This window comes from Pezoporus occidentalis, unplaced genomic scaffold, assembly GCF_034315485.1.
Source record: "Pezoporus occidentalis ecotype Australia unplaced genomic scaffold, CSIRO_AGI_Poc_V1 ctg28, whole genome shotgun sequence".
Classification (NCBI taxonomy): domain Eukaryota; kingdom Metazoa; phylum Chordata; class Aves; order Psittaciformes; family Psittacidae; genus Pezoporus; species Pezoporus occidentalis.
This window is the reverse complement of record NW_026914718.1, coordinates 567182-591623: the sequence shown is the minus strand read 5'-3', so window position 1 is coordinate 591623 and position 24442 is coordinate 567182. Positions and strand designations below refer to the sequence as shown.

Genomic DNA, 24442 nt, shown 5'->3' with positions numbered 1-24442 from the left:
GTGGAACCTGTTTCAGAAGTATTGCAAAGTGTCAGCTTAAGAAGGAGATTACAGGAAAGGACGGGTAATGAGAAAGGCTGGAAGAGATCTTAATTAAGACCATGGGGAATGTTAGATGGGGAATTTAATGACAGCAATCCCACAGAAACAATACTCAAGGCTAAAGCAAAAGGAATACGTGTCTTTTGTGCAGTGCAGCTTCCCTGCAATGGTGCTGCTATCATTTTCCACAGGATTTCCAAAGGATTTCCAGTCAGCTTCTGCATTCAGATAATGACTGGAAATGCTCATTAGGTTTTTTCAGACAGATATAAAAAAAATGATCCTTCAGGAAAATACATCTTTCATTTGCTTGTAAAGCAAGGCAGGGGAAAAGCGAATCTGCTTTGGCTAAACTGCAGGTGCCCACACAGCTCAGAGAGTTGGAAAAGAAACAATTTATGTTTTGGGTCTGCCTTTCAGTACTCAATTCCACAACTAGAATGTCTCTATGACTGCAGAAGGACCTCTGAAATATGGAAAATCATTGGAAAATGATGTATCTAGGCAAAAAACCCTCTGAGCATCTCCCCTAGCTAATTCATCTATTCAGGTCCCAAACCCCTGTCTACAAACAAAACCACCAGCAACTAATCCCCAAATGTACTAAGTTTCCCATATGACTCATGATGTGATAACTGCCCTAAGGAGTTACCTGCCTACTGCCCCAGATGAAGCAAGGATTATTTCTTTTTGTTTGAAAAGCACTGCCTGGTCAAGGAGAACCCAACGTTTCTCAAGACAACACATGCCTCTTTTGCTGGGTTTTCACAGAATTGCCAGGGCTGGAAGAGACCTCTGGATATCACCTGCTCCAACCCCCTGCCAAGGCAGGGCCACCTAGAGCAGGTCACCCAGGAACATGTCCAGGCAGGTTTGGAAGAGGGAAAGTTCTACAAAAATGAGTCCTCCTAGTTTCTTTTCCCCTGTTGGCCACAACAAACCTGTCAGCATCAGCAGACAGAAAGGCCAAGGCCAGTGTGTGCTCACTCCTGGCACAGCCTCACAAAGGCTTGCCATTGCCTCAGCCACACATGCCTTCTTGATTACAGCACTTGAAGAGGTATTCAGATCAAAGCAGACTGCTGCACAAGCAAGGAGCAACACTCTCCAGAGCAGCTCAGCTTGGCAACTGCCCCCTTCAGAAATGCCCTGAACTGGGTGGGGGCAAAGAGGCAGCATTCTCATAAAGGCACAGAGTATGCCATATGCAGTGTGTTCTCCTGCTCTAATGGGACTAATCTGGTGGACAGACAGATCCTGGGGAGAATTCGTAGCAGAGAGAAAACAAGGGAGCATGGGAGGGCATGGAGAGGTTCCCCTGGGCACTATATAGGGGAGTAACACAGTGGCTGCATTTCTACTAAGAGCAGCTGTAAGATTATAAGGGGGTACTCAGAGCACCACGTCCAACAACAGTGTGTTATGACTGCTACTGAACACATTCTTTAGTTGCCCTTTGCAGACCTCAGACATAGTTCATGAACCTCTGCAACCACAGGTTGAAAATACCTTCTCTAAGTTCATCAGTTATGAAAGCAATGTGGCTGCTTAAAAATTGCTGTGCTTGAGCCAGCCTATGCGTACTTCAGATTCCCATAGGAGATGTGACTGGAAAGCAAACACAGGGTTGCAGAGTTTAGGACCTGGCTGCAGAAACCAAAAAGAATTTGGTATATATCCTCACAATGCCCTTTACACTTCTACACAGCAGTCTAAATTTAACTGCTCCCTTTAAACATCCTCCAGTCTAATCTAAGCTTCAGCTTCTCCCAGGCTATAAGACACAAAATCTGGTGCCAGTCAAATGCAAAGTAAAAGTTTAACAGACCTGCACCCTGTTTAAGAAGCTCCGCTGCCGAGTTTGCAGCAGTCTGTGGAGAAGTTTCGGCTGTCTCCTCCAAGGGATCTGCAAACAGAAAACACAGCCCATGTCTTGTTTGGACTTGACTCAACAGACCAACGCACTCAGACAAGTATGAATTCAGCTTTTAGAACTGTCATCTCACCCACTGACCAAGTCTTGGCCAGAACTCTGAAATAATCTTGTAACTGCAACTACAGTCATTCATGTGGCTTTTGTGCTGCATCACTTTTTTTTTGCCTCCAGCATTGCAGGAGGGATGCCCAACCTTTACTTCCTAACAGTAAGACGTAACTACGTAGCATAAGGGACACACACACCACCACATTAAAACAAGACTAATAAATAGCTCTATTCCCTTATTATAACACTCATTTTGAATAGTGCAGTTTTCATTATCTCATTTATTCTGTATTATTTACACTAATTTAGGCATAAAGAAATTGTGTTTCTACAATGAAATCAATTAATTGTATTTTGATTCAGAAAATGACAACACAATCCTCTTTTTTTCATACTCATGTGGAAAACAAACATCTGAACTATTAAGACAGCAGTGGAATGTTTGCCTCCCAATTAAAATCAGTGAGAAAACTGTCCATCAGTATGGTCTTTCAGTTACATATATGCATGTAAAAAGATCTCACTGCTTTATTTAACATGATACATGCTGTCTTTGAATCCATTCAAATGAGGAAGAAAGCAGTAATAAGGTATGTGACAGTATTAACATGTTCAGAGTTAGCCATATGCTTTAAATACTCCACACACCATATCCAGAATCATTAACCACAGAAGATCATCTTGAAGTGTGTGATCAAATTGGATTAAAAAATAAATCCACAATAAAAATTCACTCTGATAATGTTTATTCAGGACAAAGCAAACGTTTCGGTCCTGCACTTCTGCCAGAGTGAAGGAGCTTTCCATTTTAGGTGAGCAGGATAAGGAGAACAAGCCCACCTACCACGCTGCTTTGCCATATAAAGAGATCTCTGGTCACATCTACCATATCATGTTTTTGTGCTAAAATGGTTTCATTAATGTATTTGCATAATTCCAATGCTATGTTTGAACACTGACATATGGCCTTTAACAAACGCTTACAGAGTTCAGTAGAAAACCACAAGAATGTTTAACATTTCAATAATACATGTGGTGTTAACTTCGTGTGGGAGAGTAACAGACAACTGAATTAGGGGAAAGCCAGAACTACATTTTGCTGTTGTCTTAAGTGTGGTTTACGAAATCACCATAACCAGAATTAGAATTACAGTCCCATGATTTAACACAGGCTTTCTGATCACTTACTTAAACAATATTCGGACCTATGTAAGCCGCTGCCTCCCTGCCAGTGGTCATACTCAGGACACTGTTTTCTTTACCTACTTGCCTTCCCTTTTGCTACCCAGACCTGAATGAGTGGCTACATCTAACCTTACACAGTGTAATTTCATGTCTGAGAAGTACATTTGTCTTCCTACGTGGTATATTTACTGTGTGGATTTCCATGGCACGTGTGTTTGTAACTGGAATATCACAGTACTAGTCTGCTCACAGCTACACGTTGGGGGAGAGCCATCAGGAGTATTGAAGAACCACTTTCAAAACACAGCTTCCTTCCCTCTGCATTCTTGCTTAGATCTCAGCTTGTGACATCTTCACCTGCCTTCAGACACTGGCACTTTGAAGCAGAGCTTGGCTGGGTATATCTCTTCTGTACTTTAACAAGCTTACCTCTGTCTGGGATGAGGAGCTTGCAGGGCAATGCCAGTGGGGTGATGGAATGCTGATACACCAGAGCTGTCAAACTCCCTGTGGTCAGAAGAGTAACAAGACATGCACAGTTAACTTGGCAGACAACAAGAATGCTGAACGGTTATGTTGGCTCTCAAGTATTTTATAGATCAAGGGGCCTTCCCTCTTGCCCTTTAAAAAATATTCTCTTGGCACCTAAGCTGAGACCTTCTTCGGTCAACTTTAATGTATTCATGCTTCCCAGCACTTTCCCACTTGGATATGCTTGAACTCACTAATCACAATCATATGCCCCCTTTTCCCTGCTTAAATCCTAACCTTTGCTTTAAATGGAGAAAGCACAAAAATGACAAAAAACAAAGTAACATGAAAGTCAGTAAATTCCTTTCCACACTCTTAACTTCAGCTGCCTTAAATGTAGTACAATTTTATGAAAATGGTAAGAACATAAGGGTCAAAGCTATGTGAGGCAGAGAAAAAGGAGTTCTGCCTCTGAGCCATCTAGTCTCCACTGATTAGTGCTTTGTCTGCATACCTATTTTGTGCTTCTGAAAGCATCTAAGATGGTCTAGAGAGATTATTCTTCTTTTCAAAGTCCCTTTTGTCATTTGGACTTGACTTAAAATAATTATACATTAGTTATCATTGATATTAGCATGTCTTTAAGAAGTCTATAGACTGTAAGAAGTCAGATGAAGGAATGATATTCATCAGCCTACTTGTACAAAAAGCCATCCTTAGATCCTGTTTACCAACAAAATTGAACATTATAATCATGCACTTGAGAAAATTCACTTTTAGGTTCAACCTAAATCAGCCTCATTTCTAGAACCCCAAAAATGAAGGTTCTAAAACCCAACACCTCAACAAAAAAAAAAAGTGGGAGGACAGTGAGCAGCAGAGAGGAACTGTTCTGTAATGACCATATACCCCTCATCCCCTCCTGCACTGCCTGAGGTGGGGGTAAGGAGTCTGTGGGGAAGAGTGAAGTTGAGCTTGGGAAAAGAGGAAGTAACAGTGTTACTTTAATGGTTTTTTCTCACTACCTGAATATAGATTTTAACTGGTAAAAAAATAAATTAATTTCCCCCAACTTCAGTCTCTCTCTCCCATAGTAGTAACTGGTTAGAAACCTCCTTGTCTTTATCTCAACCCATGAGCTTTCTCTGTTTTCCCCTCCTGCCCCACTGAGGAGGGCAAGTGAGTGAGCAGCTAGGTAGATGTTCGGTTGTTTGCCACAACACGTAGTGTGCTTTCGTCATGCTACATTAGGTAGGCTGACACAGCATCATGTACTTTGTCCCACTCTGATGCCATTTTAGCCAGCTAATACACAGCATACATACAGCACAGGTCAAATTAAGGTGAAGGTCCTAAATCAGTGAGACCCATAATAGTCATCTAGCTCAACTGTCTGCAGCTGCATTGGTTTTAGTAGACAAGCTTGCACATATACTTAAGGTAAACATGTACAAGGTTCCTCTAACCTCAGAATGCATTCCTACAGAAACCATCAGGACTGATGAGAAATGCGTATTCTCTCATTTGCACTCAACCCAAGTCTATAAAACAGCTCTGGCAAATGCAAACTGTTTCCATTTTATGCATCCCTGTGATGTACTGTACTTACCAAAATATGGTTCGTTTGGGCATCCTTTCAAGCGCACCCCCTTGTGAGTGCATTCAATCAGAAAATGCCTTACAAGTTCATTTGACAAATCTCCAACTGTGTGGAAAAAAGCAAAGGCGGCTCATGAAGAGAAGCAATGAAGAGACAACAGTCTCACAAATTAGCAGGTCTTTGTGAAGCAGTTTTCCACATTACCACCAAGTGTTTTATATACAACATGCAAAGAATACGTTGGACCTGCCCAGCTGCAAGGTTACAAGCTGTAGTAAAAAGGCCATTTTGCAAAAAACAAACAAGCAAATAGCTCACTTTAGACAACCAGAGGAAAAGGTTTTGTAACCGTGAGTGACAGCCAAATACACACTGCTTCCCAAGCAGGCTCCCAACTACAGACAGGAAAAGAATTTGGAAATCTAATAGCTAGAAACTTGCATCAGAATTCTGTGCAGAATTTCTAACCACTGGAAGAACTTGTATCCAATGTGACACGTAAAAGTGTGACAAAACACTCAGATTTCTAGTGATGGTTTTGCTCACACAACTTTTCCAGATGAAAGCAATAGACAATTGAGCTACACCAACGTAATGCCAAGTCTCTCAGTGAAGTTTTAAAGTGTTTGCAGTTTTACACTAAGCCTTTGCTCCTGAAAACAATTACATGAAATCCCCAGGTTTCATCAGGTTTTTGAAGTTTTTCTCTCTGGTTTATTGTCCTAGACAAATTAAAAAGGTTAAGTTGGATGTAATGAGGAGCTTCAAAGTCCAAGAGACACAGAAAGATTCCCTTGAGATTTAATATTCTTTTAAACATACATACACACACATATAAATAAGAAAACTCCATTACTTCTTGAAAGGCTGGTTCACAGTATTTCACACCCAGCTAGAAACTGATTCTCTCTCCAAGCAATTTGTTTCATAGCAATGGGACAAAGTTACCCCACCATTCAAACCTTAACAAAAGAGCAGCAACACAAAAAACCTCCTTTTAACTCTGATCTATCAGCCACAGTCCAGGAAACACAGGACTTCAAGGGCTGACTTTCAAGCTAATACAGATGAACACATTAATCTGGACAGCAGAAACTTCCATGCAAGCAAATATTGCATAGACCACCTTTTCAAATAGCTTACTGTTTGCAGTTATGCTCCCAGAATATTAAAACTGAATGACTACAGGGGTATGTGGCAAGGGGAAGCCTGGAACAAGAAAATCTGCAGGAAACTGAACAGATTTGTGCCTTCTAGGATGAAACAGTGGGAATCAAAAGAGTTAAATATCACACAGTGAGAAGTGGAAGAATGCTACAGTCTCATCTAAGTTTTCTCTTACCACTATTTGTCTGTGGCACAACTAACACAAACTGGCTCTTTAAGACGAGTAGAGTTTGAACTTTCCTGTGTTCTGGAGTTCATGGGTCTGATGATGGAAAAAAATTATTACTAAAATCACCTACAGCCACTCTCCATTTACATCCTTGTTGCCATCACTGCCCCTGTGCACTCCTGTCATGGTTTAAGCCACAACACTTCATTAAGTAAGACACTGCAGTGGTTCTGCTGACGCTTTTTGGCAATAAAATGAAGGATTACATGGCAAATTTGTGTTAGAAATTGTCTCAAGATATCAGATTAAGCGTATAGAACTTGAAATAGCTTGCTTTCTGTATGTTTTCCTCACTTTACCTTTCACAACTCTCAGGCACAAGTTATACATGGAGGCACTGGAGCTGGCAAAGCAGGTGTATTTAATCACTCCTTTTAAACAACTATCATCTTTCCTTAGGGAACCTTCTCAGATTTATATCTAATGTAGAACTGTCTCAAAACAAAACCTTAGGGCCAAAAATATTCAACCTTCCAGCCAGGCTAAAGCTTTACAGGGTGGTATGTGGATCAAAGGCAGATTTCTGATTGCCTGGGAGCACCCATGGTTTTCTATTAGGTTGCTAAGGTACAATACATGCACAGCTATAGTGAACATACATTTACAAGCCATGGTGAAACTATAAAGTACAACAGTTTATCCAATCTCATTTAACAAGGTACCAAAGGGAGCCTGTAATTCAAGTTGCATTTACTAGAAGAGGGGAGGTTCCTCTAGATCGTTACCCTGTAGTAAGGATTTCCAAGTATGTATGGCTTGTTAAATAATAGATAGAAGGGCATGGAGTACCTTTCTTGTTTAACTGCAGCACAGAAGGAGGTGGTGTAGCAACTTTCATTGCTAGTCCATAGGCTCCCCGGAAGGAATGACTGTCTCGAACAATGAATGAGCCAGGTTCTTTGTCCTTGAGAACAGCAATGGCTGCAGGGATTCCAGGAAAGAGAGAGAAAAACAGTTCCAGAACAATGCACATACCCAAGAAGTACAGAAGTCAAAATCTGTAATTAACAGGAGACTAAGGGAAGTAAGATCCTTTTCTCTGCCCCCACTGCTGCAGAAGATAATAGAGTCAAGCATATCTGGGGGATATGAGTGGAAACATCTTGTGCAAATCTCATAGATACTTATTTTGAGATACATCTGAAGTACAGATCCTGACTCATTTTTAAACTGAGGACATGCAGGTCCCACCAGGATTCTTACAACCAGTGCAAGAGCAAGCTGATTCCTGCCTACATTTAGTCAACTTGTTAGAAGCATGGCAGAGAGCACACTACACAGCACTGTTTTGATTTCCCTATGAAGCTTCACCATACGGAGCAGATCTGTTGTCATCCACCACTGAGCTTCTCTTCCTACTAAGCAGTCTCAGTCCATTACTACTTTCGAAACAAGGGAAATGTGAGAGAGTACTCTTTGAATGTCCAAGCACTGAAATATCTGACATCTGTATTCTGTGAGCTCTGCTGGAAGTGGGAAATGAAGTTATCCCCAAGAAGAACTATCCACAGGGAAAATGCTCCTGCTTTACATGAGTCTGCTGCAGACTTTGAAATCAAGTAGCCCAAAACCTTAAACTCAAAAGGTTCATCTAATGATTTACCTTAATTTGGTCTAAATAAAACATCAGTACTTTGCCTTAGTTTTCTCCCCTTTAAACTTTTTGGAAATACTTGCTTGTTTCCAGAGTTTCTAATGATCAGGAAGCCTTCAGAGATACCTTGGAAAAAACCCAGATTTGACTCTGGAGTCTTTTAATTGTATACAGAGAACATGGAATTCTGCACATGGGGCATGAAGCCATGTTTTGCAAGGCCTGAGCAATGATTACATTATAAACACACACACTTTGTTTTTTTCCATAAAAAAGAGTAGGAACAGAAAATCAGGAAAATGCAGACGTAACTGTTCTCCTGTTGAAGAGATTTATATTCTATTCTGTTAGCTGTCAGACGGTGAAGAAAACAACCATTTTCACAATCACAGAATTCCAGACTGTCTTAGGCTGGAAAGGACCTTAAAGCTCATCCAGTTCCAACCCCCTGCCATGGGCAGGGACACCTCACACTAGAGCAGGTTGCTCCAAGCCCCATCCAACCTGCCCTTGAACACTGCCAGGAATGGGGCAGCCACAGCTTCTCTGGGAACCCTGTGCCAGCGCCTCAGCACCCTCACAGGGAAGAACTTCTTCCTTATATCTAACCTGAACCTCCCCCTGTCTCAGTTTGAATCCATCACCCCTTGCCCTATTGCTACAGTCCCTCATGAAGAGGCCCTCTCCAGCATCCTTGTAGGATAATAATCTGTCATGTGTTGAGAGGAGGAAGATGATTCTGGAAAACCCCACAATTCAGAAGCACTTATGTAACACTTCTAAATCTGCAGGGGACAGTAATCATTTGGCACATGAGCAGTCCATTTAGGATAGAAAAAAGGACAAGTGCTCCCCCTCCTCACCAACAGGATCTTCAAACACTTTTTAAAAGGATTTTTACTTGATAGGGCAAAAAGATGCATACTGAAAGATTGGGAAGATTCTCTTACCATGTGTTCAAACAGCTAGGTTTAAAATTCCTGTATGATCTACTCCCCTCTCTGGACTCACATCAAGTCAGGACATTTTCTTTGCACATTTAAAGTTGTCATTGTGGGCGGAGGAGCAGACACAGGGAAGGGGACTGGAGTTAAAGGACCAAAACCCACCATCTAATGAGAAAATAATGATCTGTTTTCTATGATCTTTATTACCCTCAACTCAGATTTACCACTATGCTCTAAGAGGCATCCTCGCCATTTGAGAAACTATGAACTAGACAGAGCAATTCATTATTTGGCAGTAGCTGAAGCTCACACTATTTTGCTTTAGCACGGATTCCCTTCCCAATGCAGACCTAATCTGTTATTTTTACTTTCTGACAACCACATTTTAAGAATCCCTGTTGAAATCCTCCTATAACTCATTAAATAGAATGCAGTATAGCTGAGTATTACAATACAGACACAAGGACCATCAGACCAGTTGCATTTGCAAAGCACCCAGCATGATTTACTTACACACTGTTGCATGGACGACGTGTAAGTTTGTATGTATATATTTTCACATATATAGTTACAGCTTTATCTCATTCAGTAATACATCTACATATAGATGTACTGTATCTGTATTGTTGTTGCATGGGGGTGTTATTTTGTGACCTTCAAGAAATAATGTATGTCACTTGCAGCTGGCAGTGAAATTCAGGCTACAGAATGACTGGTAGATGAGGATGCCTTTATGGTGACTTCTGGCTAATTAATTCTTCTCTGATGTTTAGCATCTCTCAACCTATTATCTGTGCAGAGAAACACACATGGCTAAGATCATGCCAGAGCAGCACACATGTATTCAAAACGTTTCTGAGAGCAGTTCCCTCACACATAATCTGCCATTCCAAACCCTGGAGCTTTCCAGTGAAGCACATTTGCAGCAGCAAATTTAAACTGGAGCTCATTCCATTAGCCTAAGAATTTGTCTGGTCAACTGAACGTTGTTTGGAGACTCCTTAACTGCCCTCCGCTCTTAAATTCAGCCTTTGGACAAAAGAAATCAAGTGAGGCTGTCTGTGGCCCTTCTGGGTTTTGTATTTCTTCCTGTATATTTTTAGACATCAGGTATGTATCAAAACAACTCAAGGAGAATTAATTCTCTGACCAGCCTTCCTGTGAATGGATGTGCCAGAATGTGTACAGTTGATATACCTTGTTCTCTTGAAATATCTGGCTTATACCAGAATTTGGATGTGTCCTGGACAAATTTTACAGTCACGTGTTTATCAGTTGTGTTTTCTGTGAAATAGAAGGGGAAAAAAAATGGTCAAGATATTGCTTAAACACAAAAGCATTTTTTACTGTTCTTACAAATTCCAATCACGTTCATTATTCAAAACACTTGTGATTAGAAGGACAACTTAGAACTCTGAATTGGTTTAGAACCAACAAATATCACAGTGTCACTGTACACTAAGATTCTGAAAGCATTCTTGGAAGTTTCATTTTGTAAACCCCATAAAATATTAGAAACTCTTCCATGTGTAAAGCTGTATTAAATGCAAACTTCTCAATGTGAATACACACCTACATTTTTAACTATTCTGACACAGGTCTAGAAGGGTGCAGAGAAGCCAGCCCTTATGGAAAGAAGTTGGACTCCACACTGCTTGCTTGCAGTTCGGCAGTTCAAAAGGCAGGCTGCCCTTGGCTGACATCTAAGGAAGTGCAGAAAGAATTCTGCAGCCTTGCTCTTTGAGAAATACATCCAAACCCACCGAGCTGGTGCTGCTTACTGCAAACACTCAAGTGCTCTGTGCCATTTTCATTTCATCGCTCCCCATCCCCACTTCTAAAATCCTCAAAGTGCTTTTTTTAGACTCATATAAAACCTAATGCAATCTGCATTTCTACAATACACAAACCTACCTGGCACTGGGGAAGTGTTTAACATTTTTGAGAAATCTGGGAGGACATTTGGGAAGGGGATGCTGATTGTGCTCCCACTGTGGGGGCTCGAGAAGCCACTTGAAGAAGGGGACACAGAGGCAAAGGAACGGTCTCCTTCGGAGGACCTTTTTTTCTCTGGAAGAGGTGGTTGAGCATGAAGATTCCCTGCATGGTGCTGCTGGACTGCACTGTTCTGGCTATTGAGTCCAGAGGCCACTGTTACAAAGTTTTGTGTCAAAACACCATTGTCCTCAGCACTTGCCACTGATGAGCTCACAGTTTTAGGAGACATGCTAGTATTGGCTATGAAAGCAGCTTGTTTCTCCTCTTGTGGAGAGCTACTGCCCCTGCTGCCCCCACTGTAGCTCAGGTAGGCCCGGGCACTGCTGCTGACTGCAGGTTCTTCCTGTGGCTCTGCTGGTGAATTCTCCAGGCTGCTCAGGGTGACAACTTGCAGTCCTGGACTTTGGAAATGAGACAAGAGGGAGACATCTTGCACGGCGTTGGAAAATTCCGAGGGCACACGGTAACCTCCTGGTGGCCTGCTGTTTCCCATTGACAGCTGGAGTGACGGGGAAGCTTTAGGGCTGCTTTCAAGCCAAGGACGTTCTGTTGCAGAAGAGCTATGGAAAAAAAGCCAGAACTTGAACACAAAAGAAGAAACCAACAGCTAAATCATTCCCTTGAAGTGTCACTGTACAATCCATACTGCAGCAGCGATCACTGAAACAAGGAATCGCCTCACCCAGGGCAATACCTGAGGGTGCTCTTCGACACATGCTGGACCTGGTGATGCAGCTGGATCAAGGGATTCCAGCCCCACCCCGATCACTCATTTCTTCAAGTGTAGGTCTTTACCTTCTGCCTCATGTCACCCTCCACCTAGCTATGCTGATGGGGGGCAGGAGGAATGGGGAGAAGGTGGAGGGAAGAAGAAGGGAAAAGAGGTGACATGAGATATAAAAAAGAAAGGATGTTTCATTAAAAGGGAAGTGGAAATGGATACCAGTAGATTTGAACAGATCAAAGCAGAAGGAAAACAGAAGAAATCACTGCAAGAAAAAAAACCCAGAGCTGCAGCTATCTGCTAGGTGAAATGAAAAATAGTAGAAAGAAAATGCTTAGAAAGGAACATTTTCTAGATAAAGCTTGAAGTAGGAATGTAAACTTGATAATGACTCCATTGCCCAATAAGCTTTTAATTCATATCTACTTATAATGAATGTTACATTGCGTCCTCTGCCTCCGAAAACACTAACATACTTTGTTCAGTCTTATGATTCAAATTCATAATTACAAAAACATTCTCACACAGTCCAAGTACTGCCTGAGATGAATTAGATGCGATAAATAAAAGATAAATAGGTATCAGCATACTTGGACTCCTCACTGAGAGTCTGACACACCAACCAACAACATTGCAAATACTTACTGTGAAAAAGGAGCCAATGATCCAAGAACCAGAATAGGATAATTAGCCACAAAGGAATGCTGTTGCAGAGTGATAGAGAAGGAAGGCTAAACAGCTGTAACATAACACCTCATCTAGTAAGTAAATACAGGGTGTAGCTAATGACTGACTATCCACTGTCCTGTTCTTCTGAACCCTCTAACAGTAACCTGGGACTCCTTGTTTGCTTGCTGTGATTCCTGTTGTTTGTCATCTTATGCTGCAAGCTCCTTGGGACAAGAACTGTGTTCTAAACGTATACTATTCAAGCTCTGGTCCAGAGCCTGCATGTTTACCATCATACAAATATGAAATAATAAAACCTCGCAGCCTGCTGGGCAGTTGGGAGGGAGTCAGCTCTTCACTACCAAAACCAAATCCTCTGACATTCACTGACTAGAAACACAGGAACTGCAGTGAGGAGAGTGCTCCCTCTCTCTCATCTGCAACTTATTCCAGTGTCAAATTTCATGAACTGCTTTTCAGTAAAGCATTAGAGGAGCTGGTTAAGCACACAGGAAAGTATGTATGAGCTTGTACTAGCACACAGTGAAGTAAGTGAGCTATAAATTCCTATTTATTTTTGTATTCCTATTTATCTTCAAAGCTAACTGCATCCCTGCTATACAAATAACGTCTGTGTACGTGGTGAGTTCCTGCTGGTGGACATCATCACTAAACGTAACAACCAAACTCAAAGCCCTTGCACAAATGCTCTGCAAGTATAACATCTTGGCTGGAAAGTAGTTATAAGAATTAAACAGTAAGGTAGGAGAATCTTTCCCTACCTTTCTGCCCCTGTGATAGGACTGTTACTTGAAACAGTACACGAAGATGCAAAACAGTGCTGAAAGGAGGGATCCGGCTGCATGTTGGCCCTCAGCAAGGCCGGGTTAGTGCCCACAGTGCTGTCAGACATCACCACAGAGTGGTTAATGGCTTCTGTGTAACTTCGAGATTCTGCAGCAAAGGAAACAAAGTGCAAGGCAAGTGAAAAAACAAGTCACATTTTGGTGGTTCTTGTACTGACAGAAGTGCTGTTCTTTAATAAAGAAGAGTTATTATTTGTTTGAGCAGTAACATTTTATTTCACAACATGATGCTGACTGCTGAAAGTATCTAGCAAGACAAATAGCAGAGGGAGTAATGATTCCAGAATTGCACCACTCAAACTGTTTGGTCAGTTCTCCAGGGTACATTCTCAAGCCCCGAATGAAAACAGTCCTCTCTGTTCCAAGCTGGTTTGCATTCCACAAGCCACAGTGTTGATGAGGTATGTCTAGTCAAGTGTCCTATGTAACAACACACACCATCAGGGTGACTTAAACACCAAAGTGACAGAAAACTAGTGTATTAATTCAGCCCACTACTGAATGGGGCAGGGGACCTGAAGAAAAATGACACACTGAGGTACTCAAAACCTTCTTCACCTCAGTCTTTACCAGTAAGACAGGCCTTTGGGAATCCCAAACCCCTGGGCCCACAGGAAAAATGTGGATCAAGGAAGACTTATCCTCAGTGGAGGAGGACCAAGCAAAAGAGCACCTAAACAAACTGGACGTACCCAAGTCATAGAATCACAGAACAGTCTGGGTTGGAAGGGACTAGACCTTCAAAGCTCATCCAGACCAAAACCCTGCAATGAGCAGGGACATCTTCCAACTAGATCAGGTTGCCCAGAACCACATCCAGCCTGGCCTGAATGTCTCCAGGGACGATGCATCCACCACCTCTCTGGGCAACCTGTGCCAGGGTTTTACCACCCTCAGTGTAAAAAATTTCTTCCTCATATCCACCCTGAATCTCCCTCTTTTCGTTTAAAACCTCCTCACCCTGTCACAACAGACCACACTAAAAAGCCTCTCCCCATCTTTCTTATAGGCCCCTTTTAAGAAGTGAAAGTCCTCAATATGTCCTCTGGGGCCTGACAGGCTGCACATGCAGGAGCTGAGGGAGCTGGCTGATACCACTGCAAAGTCTCTCTTGATAACTGGGCTTTATACAGGAACAGTTTAATCCCTTCTTTATGGGTGCATTTTAATAACCAGTCAAGCCCTAGTGAGGGTTGCATTTCGTTATTGCATCTAAAGCAATCCAACACCTGTTCACAGAAGCCCAGCTTCAACAGCACTGTTTTCTACAATTCCAGTCCTACAAAGAGTTAAGATTGTGCTAATGCATCCTTCCCATAAGGAAACCTTTCTAATGTAAAGAGGAGGAAGGTTCTCACTGTTTGTGTGAGCAACACTGAAACAAGTCTAAATAAATCTTCTTTTTCCTTCAATTCATGTAGAGCCTGGCTCTACTATTATTTGAATGGGGGGTGCAAGGTACTTAAAAAGAAATGCCTGAGATAAGAAAATCTGCAGATCAGTGTCCTGACTGCAAACCATTCGAATTCCTCACATAGCATACATACTGTACAAAGCAAACATTTAACTGGGTGAAGGAAACAGAAAACTGCAACACTTTTATCTATACCCATTACTTTAACTACAGCCACGCCAGCCGTAAAAGTGAACTTTAAGGAAACAGGGCAGAAATGTGTGTGGTGTGGAAGAGCTAGAGAAATCTCTGTCTAATAGATCAGATATATTACAGTCATTCTCATACTGGTGCAAACACAGTCAAAAAAGCTGGCTGCACAAACTCATGATTTAGGCCATATTCCTGCTGAAATCAGCGGTGCTTGTTTTTACAAGTATTACACAGATTGAGTGTTTACCCAAGTATTATAAAGATTGATGTTAAGCCTTGAGCTATGATTTTAATACGTAACAAAGTAATATTACTTTGTCTTAACTACTATCTGAGAAACAAAAAGATTCACTGAAGATGGATTGGTCAAACTGATGTTGTACAGCTGAAGACTACCAGAGCCCCCTCAGACTCTAGGCGAAAAGCAGATGAACTTACTGATAGCAGCATCTGTAAGAGAAACTAATGTAAATGCAGCAGACATCCCACCTCCCCTCTGCACATGAACCTGCAGATGCTTCCCAATCACACTGCAGTTTGAGGTGACTCTGCTGCTGCATGGAAGAGGTTAATGCCTAACCATTCCATGATGCTATGATTCCCAAGAGCCACTGGGAATTATGATCACAGGCTTAACTCCAAATGCTTGCTTGGTTTTGTGCCCCTAATGCTAGGCCATACTGGTGAGTCACTATACTCCAGTAACTAAAAAGCTGGGCAAAGGAAGGGCAGTGACAGTCCTTCTGAAATAGGTCAAAATCTCCCAATCTAATGTGATCTCAGCTGTGTGTTTAATAGCTAATCTGAAGCATTCACACAGCAAAATCCACTCCTTCTCCCAGCAATAACAGCACTTGCTTGAAGAAATGGGCCAAGACCTGACTTCTGTTTCAGGCCTTGGACTGTTGCTGTTATCTTCAGAGCGCCGATTGTTGCGTGCTGCCACACTCAAAGATGCAGCATTTCTTTTCATAACCCCTTTTCACAGGTGTAAAATACTAAACTAAGAGGGAAAAGCTACTGGCAGCCAGGCATGTAATGTGTGGAAAGAATGCAAACTCCATACAGCTCTTCCCAGGCTGTACGAGTCTATCTGAAAGGCACTTTCCCACGAAAGCAGCTTTGTTTATATTCCATTTGAAAACAAGCTTGCTCAATATTTCAGCTATGTCTCTATTGTCTGATGCAGAGTCCACACTCACCAGTCAGCTCTTAACCCTTTATCTCATTATCGTTAACTCAATGCAATCCCCATAGCTTCAGCAGTGTTTCTGTATGCATGGTACAGACTCCCCTGGCATGTTTGATGCAAAGCATCAGTGCTTCTTGCTGTAGGTCCCTACTAAATCTATGCCATTATCTCTGCGAGAACGCTGACAGTGTAAAAGTGCAGCTTCCTACTTAAAATTAGTGACATAACAAAACCAGGATCATTCATGTTCATGTGTCTTCATGCACTCAGGTCAGACCTATGTATCTACACTGACCATCCATTTTACAGGCAGAACCTAATAGATGAACTGGACTCTTTGCATCACACACTACAGAAAAGTGACTTTCAGGAAGAAGACAAATACTACTGTGCCCACATGCAAGGCAGAAAAATACCCAGCTTGCTCTTCTACTGTTCCACTTGGCAGTAAAGGGCAAATACTTGTGAAGGCTGCAAGCTTCTTTCAGTTGTAAGCACAAACTCCTGGATGCGTCTAGGATACAGCTATATAATGTAGGAAGTTACAGATTAACCTGTACCTTAATCCACTAAACCTGTTAAAACAAAAAATCCACCAACCCCCCCACTCCTTCCCTCCCGAGTGGCTTAACCCATGCCATGGGCCAGATAAAAGATGTAAAAACCTTCCTTTTCCTCTCTTGTAGGAGCTGAAGGGCAAAATCACCTCACAGCTTTGGAGACAATGGTCCAACATTGGCAGGGAAAGGAAAGAAGCAGCCATTCCACCTTGTATGCTAAAGCAGCTTCTAACACTCCCATCTTTGTAGCTGTTTTTCTGAGAAGCTGGTACCTAACCTGCACTGGATGAAGTTGGAAACTCCAGTCCTCAGTTGCATTTTTGGGGAAAGAGAACTCTTAAGTCACTGTTCCACTCCCAAACCCCTGAGCTGACCACCCCCGACTTCTCCCAGGCCAGTCTAAAAGCTGAATGGACACAGAAAAGCATACTGCCCTAAAGCAAGCCAAAGTAACCGATCCACTGCCAGCCCGGAAGAACAGCAGAAGGGCAAGATGCTTTGTGCAATTTAAGAGTCTATTTTGTGACCCATCCTTTGATGGCTACAGCCTAACAAAAGCCACTTCAGATATGGCTATGAAACATTCCACGTATCAACACTCTGACTCACAGGTCCCTCCACTTCCACAAAGGCACGCAGCACTCCCAGCATTCCCAAAAACTCCATGGCACTTCATGGCTTGGCATTCAGCTGGTTCAAACTACCATTTAGAGTTTACATCACTGCCAGTGTAAACTCCACACAGTGCTGAGCTGTTCATCTCTCTTCCCACAGCCAGGGAACTGTAAGAGTTCCTATGACAATAGTCTCTGCTGATACAACTTTACCTTATCCAGGGGATAAAAGATGCCCACTTCCCTTTTCCAATATTAAAATCTTACTGCTCATCAAGCAAGTTACTCTGCCATTCACCTGAACGTTTTGCAGAAGATAAGGTTCAACTCAGCTCTGAGATGTTACGCATGAAAGGAAAGGTAGAGCAAGGACCAGAGACTACCTTAGCCTTTAGCAGTAAGAACAACCTATCTAGAGACACAGTAGATGGCTCCATGGATTGAAGTGTGTAAGTAAGACAAAAAGTACTGGATAAAGATCTTTAAGCACATTTTATGAGAGAGGTTTGTTTAGGAATGTTTCTTTCCAAACCTTAAAACTACAAAAGGAGAAAAGTGGAGAAAGCTTCATCAGAGAAACAGTCAATGACAGCAAAAACACCATCGAAGTACAGAGCAGGCACGATTTTAGTTCTTCCAAGTCATTTTGCCAATATTTCAGTAAAGGAAATGTGGATGGAAAGATCAACTGGGAAGTCACAGTTTCAAAGGAAACACTGGAGCAAGGAAGAGAGCTTCAGTGGAAGAGAGGTACTGACATGCAACATCCAGTGACAGCTAATTGGACTGGATGAAGTGAAAAGGAGCACACAATTCCAACTGCATAGTGTGAGTATGGAGAAGCAGAGGTTTCTGCTACTCCAGAGAGCCAAAAACCCTGGAAAAAGTGAATTCATGACAAAAGGATTTGGCTCCCTTGAAAAAGAGTCCCTCCAGCAGCTGACAGAGTGCTAACAACACAATTGGCACCAGTGAGGCTCCTTCACAACCTCTATACAGCTCACAGGAAAGGCCAGAGTTAACAATCCCTGCACAGGGAGAAAGGAGACAGCAAGTCTCCTGAACAGTTCACAAACTGACACCTTTTCAAGTCCTTGGCACTGCAAGGTTCTTATGGAGCAGCCATCTTCACTTTCTCCTCTCTTTTCCAAATGCTCAGGTGCCAAAATTAGTGAGACTGAGATAATGCTGAAACTCTTTTGCTTTCAACTCTGCAACTGTGACCTTTTATACTTGCTATATCCTGCTTTCAGTTTCACAAAAATGCAGTGATCGGAATTACTCCCTTCCATGAAACCCACAAACTTTGGCCCCATTGTTCCTTCCTTCCCATAGAATATGTGCAAATCAACAAACAATCCTGAAGCTCTTGTCTTTCATCATTTCACCTGCCAAGGGAATGACTTTGTTACCTCTTTTTGCACAGTACATGCTACCCTTTCCAACACAAGTTGTTCCATCTCTCATTCAGGGTTAAATCCCCCAAGCTGCTCCTGCTAGCCAGCTTCCACCATTACTTCTTAAGTGTTTCAAAAATAAGAGCTCTGAGAACATGTTATTTACTCTATTAGTGTTTCTTTTGGTGGAGAAGAGTTAAAACACAACTATGCTAACCTAAGCCATTCACACTGAAAGAAAACTCTAAGCTACCCCAAGCAGCAACAAACACCTTCCTGTTCACTGTCCCCGAAAAAGGAGTTCTTCATCAGGAACTGTAGCAATAGGACAAGGGGTGATGGGTTCAAACTGAAACAGGGGAAGTTCAGGTTAGATCTAAGGCAGAAGTTCTTCCCTGTGAGGGTGCTGAGGCGCTGGCACAGGGTGCCCAGAGAAGCCATGGCTGCCCCATCCCTGGCAGTGTTCGAGGCCAGGCTGGATGGGGCACAGAGCAACCTGGTCTAGTGTGAGGTGTCCCTGCCCATGGCAGGGGGGCTGGAACCAGATGATCTTAAGGTCCTTTCTAACCCAAACCAGTCTGGGATTCTATGATTCCATGCTCTTCACGTTTCTGATAGGACAGATTTGGAGAGTTTATAGTTTAGAAAACAGGTAATCCGTTGAGAAACTTCCAAATAACAACTTGTAGCCTGATACAATCACTGTTATTGTTGCCTTATGTTCCAGTAATCGCTCCCCAAAACCTGCAGCAAAAAAAAAGCTGAATCAGCACATTTTGCCCACGGTAGTCACCATGCCATACAAAGTTTCCACTGCCACAGAGGAGCTCTGAGGGCACCTGAAAATCTGCAACATTTTCTACTTCTTATACACAAACTGGGTTTTACACTGAAGGTTAGTCAGGTATTTTACTGGCTATAGCCACAGAAATCCTGCTTTCAACAGCATTTCTTCAAAACTCTTATTTTTTTAGAAAAAAAATAATAATCCTAAAAGACTAACACAGTTTATATCTTCATGTTTTTTTACTTTTTAGTTCACCTAAGGATAGCTAAACCAACCACAGAACTAGAGGATGGAGACCCCGTTTTGCTTCAATGAATCCCCTCTCCCATAACTGAATATTACCAAATCACAATAAAATTTGAAATCCACCTTTTTAATTAGAAAAGCTGAGAACTCTCTTCCAGCCCAATACCCAGTGCAGCTCCTGACCCTTTTCAGCAGGGTACACACCCTGCTCTGGGGACCACTGACAGGAAAAAAGAGGGCAGTTTAGGGATAGAAAGAGGAGGGCTTAGTTTTGGGGGAGGTGTTTTTTTTCTGTTGTTTCTATTTTTATTTATCTATTTTTAATGGATGGAACAGGAGCAGTTTCTCTGCTGGCCTGGAATCTGCTGGGGTTTATGCACATCCGTAACATCTTCACAACTGCCTGTGTTATTCCAGAAGGAGACATGTCATGAGCCAGAATCATGTACTATCGTGGAGGCACCAGCAGTTCCCCTACTTTGCCAAGCCCCACCAACAGCAAACAGATATAACAGGGTCTTTTTCAAGCTTGTCAAGGAAAAGACAAAGTTAGTAATGCTTGGAGATTCTGCTAATGCCTGTTTGGATCAACACCCTGTGAGTAACCGGATCAGCCAGGTTGAGCGTGGAGAAGCTATGAAGATGGTGGCTCCATCATCCACATACTAACCCTTCGGCACCTCAAAGGTCAGCTTCAATTGCTTCATTAAACAGCACTGAGAAGGATCTGTGGAATATGTACTATGTGCTTGGCTCTTACAGAAAAAACACCAGAGGGGTGCCTGACAACCTGAGAAATAAAACAGCAAATTTGGAGAGGTGGCAAAGTATTTCTCAGTGACATTTATTTGGTGGCAGAAATAACACATTCAACAGAACGCAAACTGTCAGTAATTAAAGCTAAGCCACGCTGCGGGACTGAAGGCTTCTAACTTCATGCGATTATTTTCTGTGTGTGTTCAGAAAGCATTCACTGTGCTTTGGGAACCTTTCAGATGCATTTATTTAGAATAATAAAAAAGTCCATTCTTGCCTTTTGCCTGAAGAGAGCTGTAAATCAGCCCCACTGCCCCCCAAGGAACTACCCTTGGCACAGCAGCCATCCCCAGCAAGCCCTGGGTGAGCCAGGCTGGAGCTGTGCCACCTCCATGGGAGACTGTGGCCTGCTGGCAAGATGCATGGCAACGGCTGGGTGCACACTGGGGCATTCCTGTGTTCCAGCAACTTCCAGCTCCCATAACAGCCCACAGAGGCTTCTGTCAGTAACAAACAAACGCAGGCTCTGAAGCTATGCCAGGGGTCAGCTTATCTCCAGGCAACCCTAGAATCAGGGAATTAACTGCACTTACCCTCTGCCCCTGTCTGCACAGGGATAAGTATCAAAAGGATGATTTACCAGACCCTACTTTCCCCCACCCATGTCGCTGTCCTCAAAATCTCACTCTCCAGCTTCTTTTCTACTGAGGAAACAGCCTTTCCCTCGACAGACCCTTCCACCAATTTTCAGATGCTTGGTGTCATGCATCCATTCAAAAACACCAAAACACAAATAACTCATATTTGCCAAATACAAGCTGCAGTTCAGCATCTTGAAAGCAGTAAAATTCTTATCACACCTTTCTGAAAGTCCCTTTTTATACTCATTTATTATCTTCCCAAATAGCAGCAGGGGGGAAAAAAGAAAAGCAGCTTCCCCAGGGACTAAAGCAATCAGTTGCACATGTCCTCTCATGTATTTTAAAAGGTCTTGCAGATGCTCTGCTATTGACTTTAAGCATAGTTTTGCTGCCTTAGGAATGCAAATCAGCTGCAGAGGCATCTCCTCAAGCCATCCAGGTCATATGCAAACAAAAAATGTGACATTTATCAAACCCCTCTTAAAGAGAACACCACACTCAGTCCGTAACATGGAAACACGAGCACTGCATTCTGCCTTGAAGTACAGCAGATCCTGGTACTTGAACAGATCATGACACAGTGATGAACCAAAGCAGATCCAACAAAACCACCAGAATCTAATTATTAACATGCCCGCAACTAGGTTTTCACAGCAAATTAGTTTAGTTCAGTGGCTTCAGACACAGCCAATTCCATTCCTGTTGTGGTTTATCTCCTGATGGAATTTCAGATACTCACATTGTGAATATGACAATTTTCATCAAACTGCAAAATTAAATTGCAATAGGTTTAGAAGAGAAAAAACCCACTAGGAATCAGAAGTGTACAAACTGGTACCTTCAGGATACACAGCAATACTTTCTCAGGCAGAATGACCTGAAAGACCTTTCAAGAAAGGAGAGTAAAACATGTGCCCTGTCCTCCCAAGTTCATTACCTACTGAAATTGCTTGAGGTGTGGGAGATGCAGGTCCAGGTTGTCCGTACTGAACTGAAAAACGCAACTCCTGTCTACTGAGAGACCCAGGGCAAAAGGGCCAAGGGGAGAGGTAGAGGGGGCAAACTGGAGCAAATACTGAGTGAATGATGAAGGGGCTGAGCTTGAGGCTGACTTTCTGGTATTCCTGGAAAGCAAGCACCAAACAACATTTTCAATTGTATGGCATCTAAGGTGAAAAAGAGGGGAAGAGATAGTTTGAACTCCTCTTTTCCTGTCTCAGTCCAGTTCCCTGGTGCCAGCAGGCACCAGAGAGGTCCAGGTATGCAGCTTTTGACATCTGAGGCATACTTACTAGCACAAAGAGTGGAAGCAATCAAACTGATGTCTGGACGTTCTAGCACAAGTCCCACTTTGGTCCTGCTCTTCTACTGCCTTAATGTGCTCCTCTTTCACCTATTCACTTTTCTGGAGTCACAGATGGCTGAGGTCAGTTCACTGCAGCCTGAATACCAAAAGCCAGGGCCTTCTTTTTAGTTCTGAAATGGCACACCTAAACAAACTTCCATTTTAGAACCAGAAAAGGAACTGATTTTTCAGAAGCTGCTTTTAATCAGCTGGAATTAAAACAGGTAAAGCCAAGCTCAGTTCAGTGTATCTCCAGTATCATGTAAAAGGATGAGAAGTGAAGCTACCAAATGATTACCTGGTCTGCCTCTTCAGGATTATGATTCAGTAGCTCTTTAGAGTTACAGTTCACACAAGCATCTGCTGCTACTGACTTGCATTAAGGCCAAAAGAATCAAGCTCTTTAAAGTATTCTGGGGCACCCTGCCCATGATACAACAGTTGGTTGCTTTAGGACTGTATTATATTTTGATGGGAAATTTAGATCTGGTGTGAGAAAGTGAGAATATTTTACATGTACTGCCTGAATCAGAACAATTAACTCTGCCAGTGCTCATGGCACAATACACTGTTTTTCCCATTAAGCAAGAAAGCAGGAAAACTATGTGATATTCCTCGTTAAGGAGAGACTTATGTTTACAAAGTCAGTTCATTTTTCATGCTTTTGAAAGGAAACTTAATGCTGCAGCAACATTACCAGCAATTCCTCAGGGGCGGGAAAAGAATCAGCCTGGACAAACTTATTGCACATAGTCAGTAATTACATACGTTCCGGGCAGGCTCCATTTCTTCTCCTTTGAAAAAGAAACAAAACAAAAAGCCACCACCACACAAAGCAGCGTAAGTCTTCCTCAGCAGAAAAATCACTTCCCAAAGCTCATGAACCCTGCCCCATGCCCTCTGTCACTCCACTAGCGACCGCAGGAAAAAACCTCATACTGACAAATCTTGTATGCAAAGCGTTTCGCTTTCTCTGTGGCCTCCAAACGTTACTGCATACCCACACAAGGATACTTCTTTCCTCCAGCGTTTGCAGATCACATTTCACGGCCGCCGCGCGGTGCTCGGAACGCGGCCAGCGGAACGCAAGACCCACAGAACAAGTTTTCAGGCCGAGGGAAAGGCACGGCAAAGAGGGAGAGAAAGAAATCGAGAACCTACCTATGGAGGCCATCATGACAGAAGGTCTTTCACGGAGCACGGGATGGGCAAGATCTCTGTTCCCTCCCGCCGAGCCGGTCGCGCCGCTCAGGGAGCGAAGCAGCCGGAGGCTTGGGAAAAGCCATTTCCCCCATTTGCCAGCTCTGATACCATCCGCTCTCCCCGGCGGGTTCAAACTTCACTGTAAAGAGGATTTCAGTGTCTGCGGCGAAAGAAAGCCGGGCTCCTGCTCTCAATGCAGCCACTCAGCTGAAAACAGCCCGAGTTCGCTCCATCCAGGCGGAAAGTAACTCCGCGGTTGTTGCTGGGCCAGCTCCGCCGCTGGGGCTCACACAGACTTCCCATTCAGGGCATCCCGCCCCGCTGGCTCCACCTCGCTTGCTCTGACTTTGTTCTCCCCCAGCTCTCGCAGTGGCTCACGCCGCCTCCCGCACGCCCAGCGCCGCTCCCACAGCGCATCCTCCTCAGCCAGTGCCGGGGGAAGGCAGGGGCACGGCGGGGGCACCGAGCTCAGACTCTTGCTGCTGCACACACCCCGCAGCGTTTGGTTCTGTCTGTTTGGTTGTTTTAAGTAGACGCCCAGTTCCCCCAGCACTTCCTTGGACCTCACAGATTTATTTCTTTCAGAGAGATGCAGGACATGTAACCAGTATCGGTCAGA

At 43.1% G+C, this 24442-nt stretch overlaps 1 protein-coding gene across 3 annotated transcripts in view; it reads right to left on the bottom strand.

Annotated features, from left to right (window-relative positions):
* Positions 1-24442, bottom strand: part of TNS3 (tensin 3) — a 197475-nt gene that overhangs the window by 7248 nt on the left and 165785 nt on the right. For all 3 annotated transcript variants that reach the window (XM_062625324.1, XM_062625326.1, XM_062625325.1), the window contains exons 23-29: positions 13393-13564; positions 11134-11777; positions 10417-10503; positions 7468-7599; positions 5292-5387; positions 3641-3718; positions 1871-1948 (exon numbers count right to left, since the gene is read on the bottom strand). In XM_062625324.1, coding sequence (XP_062481308.1) covers positions 1871-1948; positions 3641-3718; positions 5292-5387; positions 7468-7599; positions 10417-10503; positions 11134-11777; positions 13393-13564 — 1287 coding nt within the window. The remainder of the gene's footprint in view (positions 1-1870; positions 1949-3640; positions 3719-5291; positions 5388-7467; positions 7600-10416; positions 10504-11133; positions 11778-13392; positions 13565-24442) is intronic.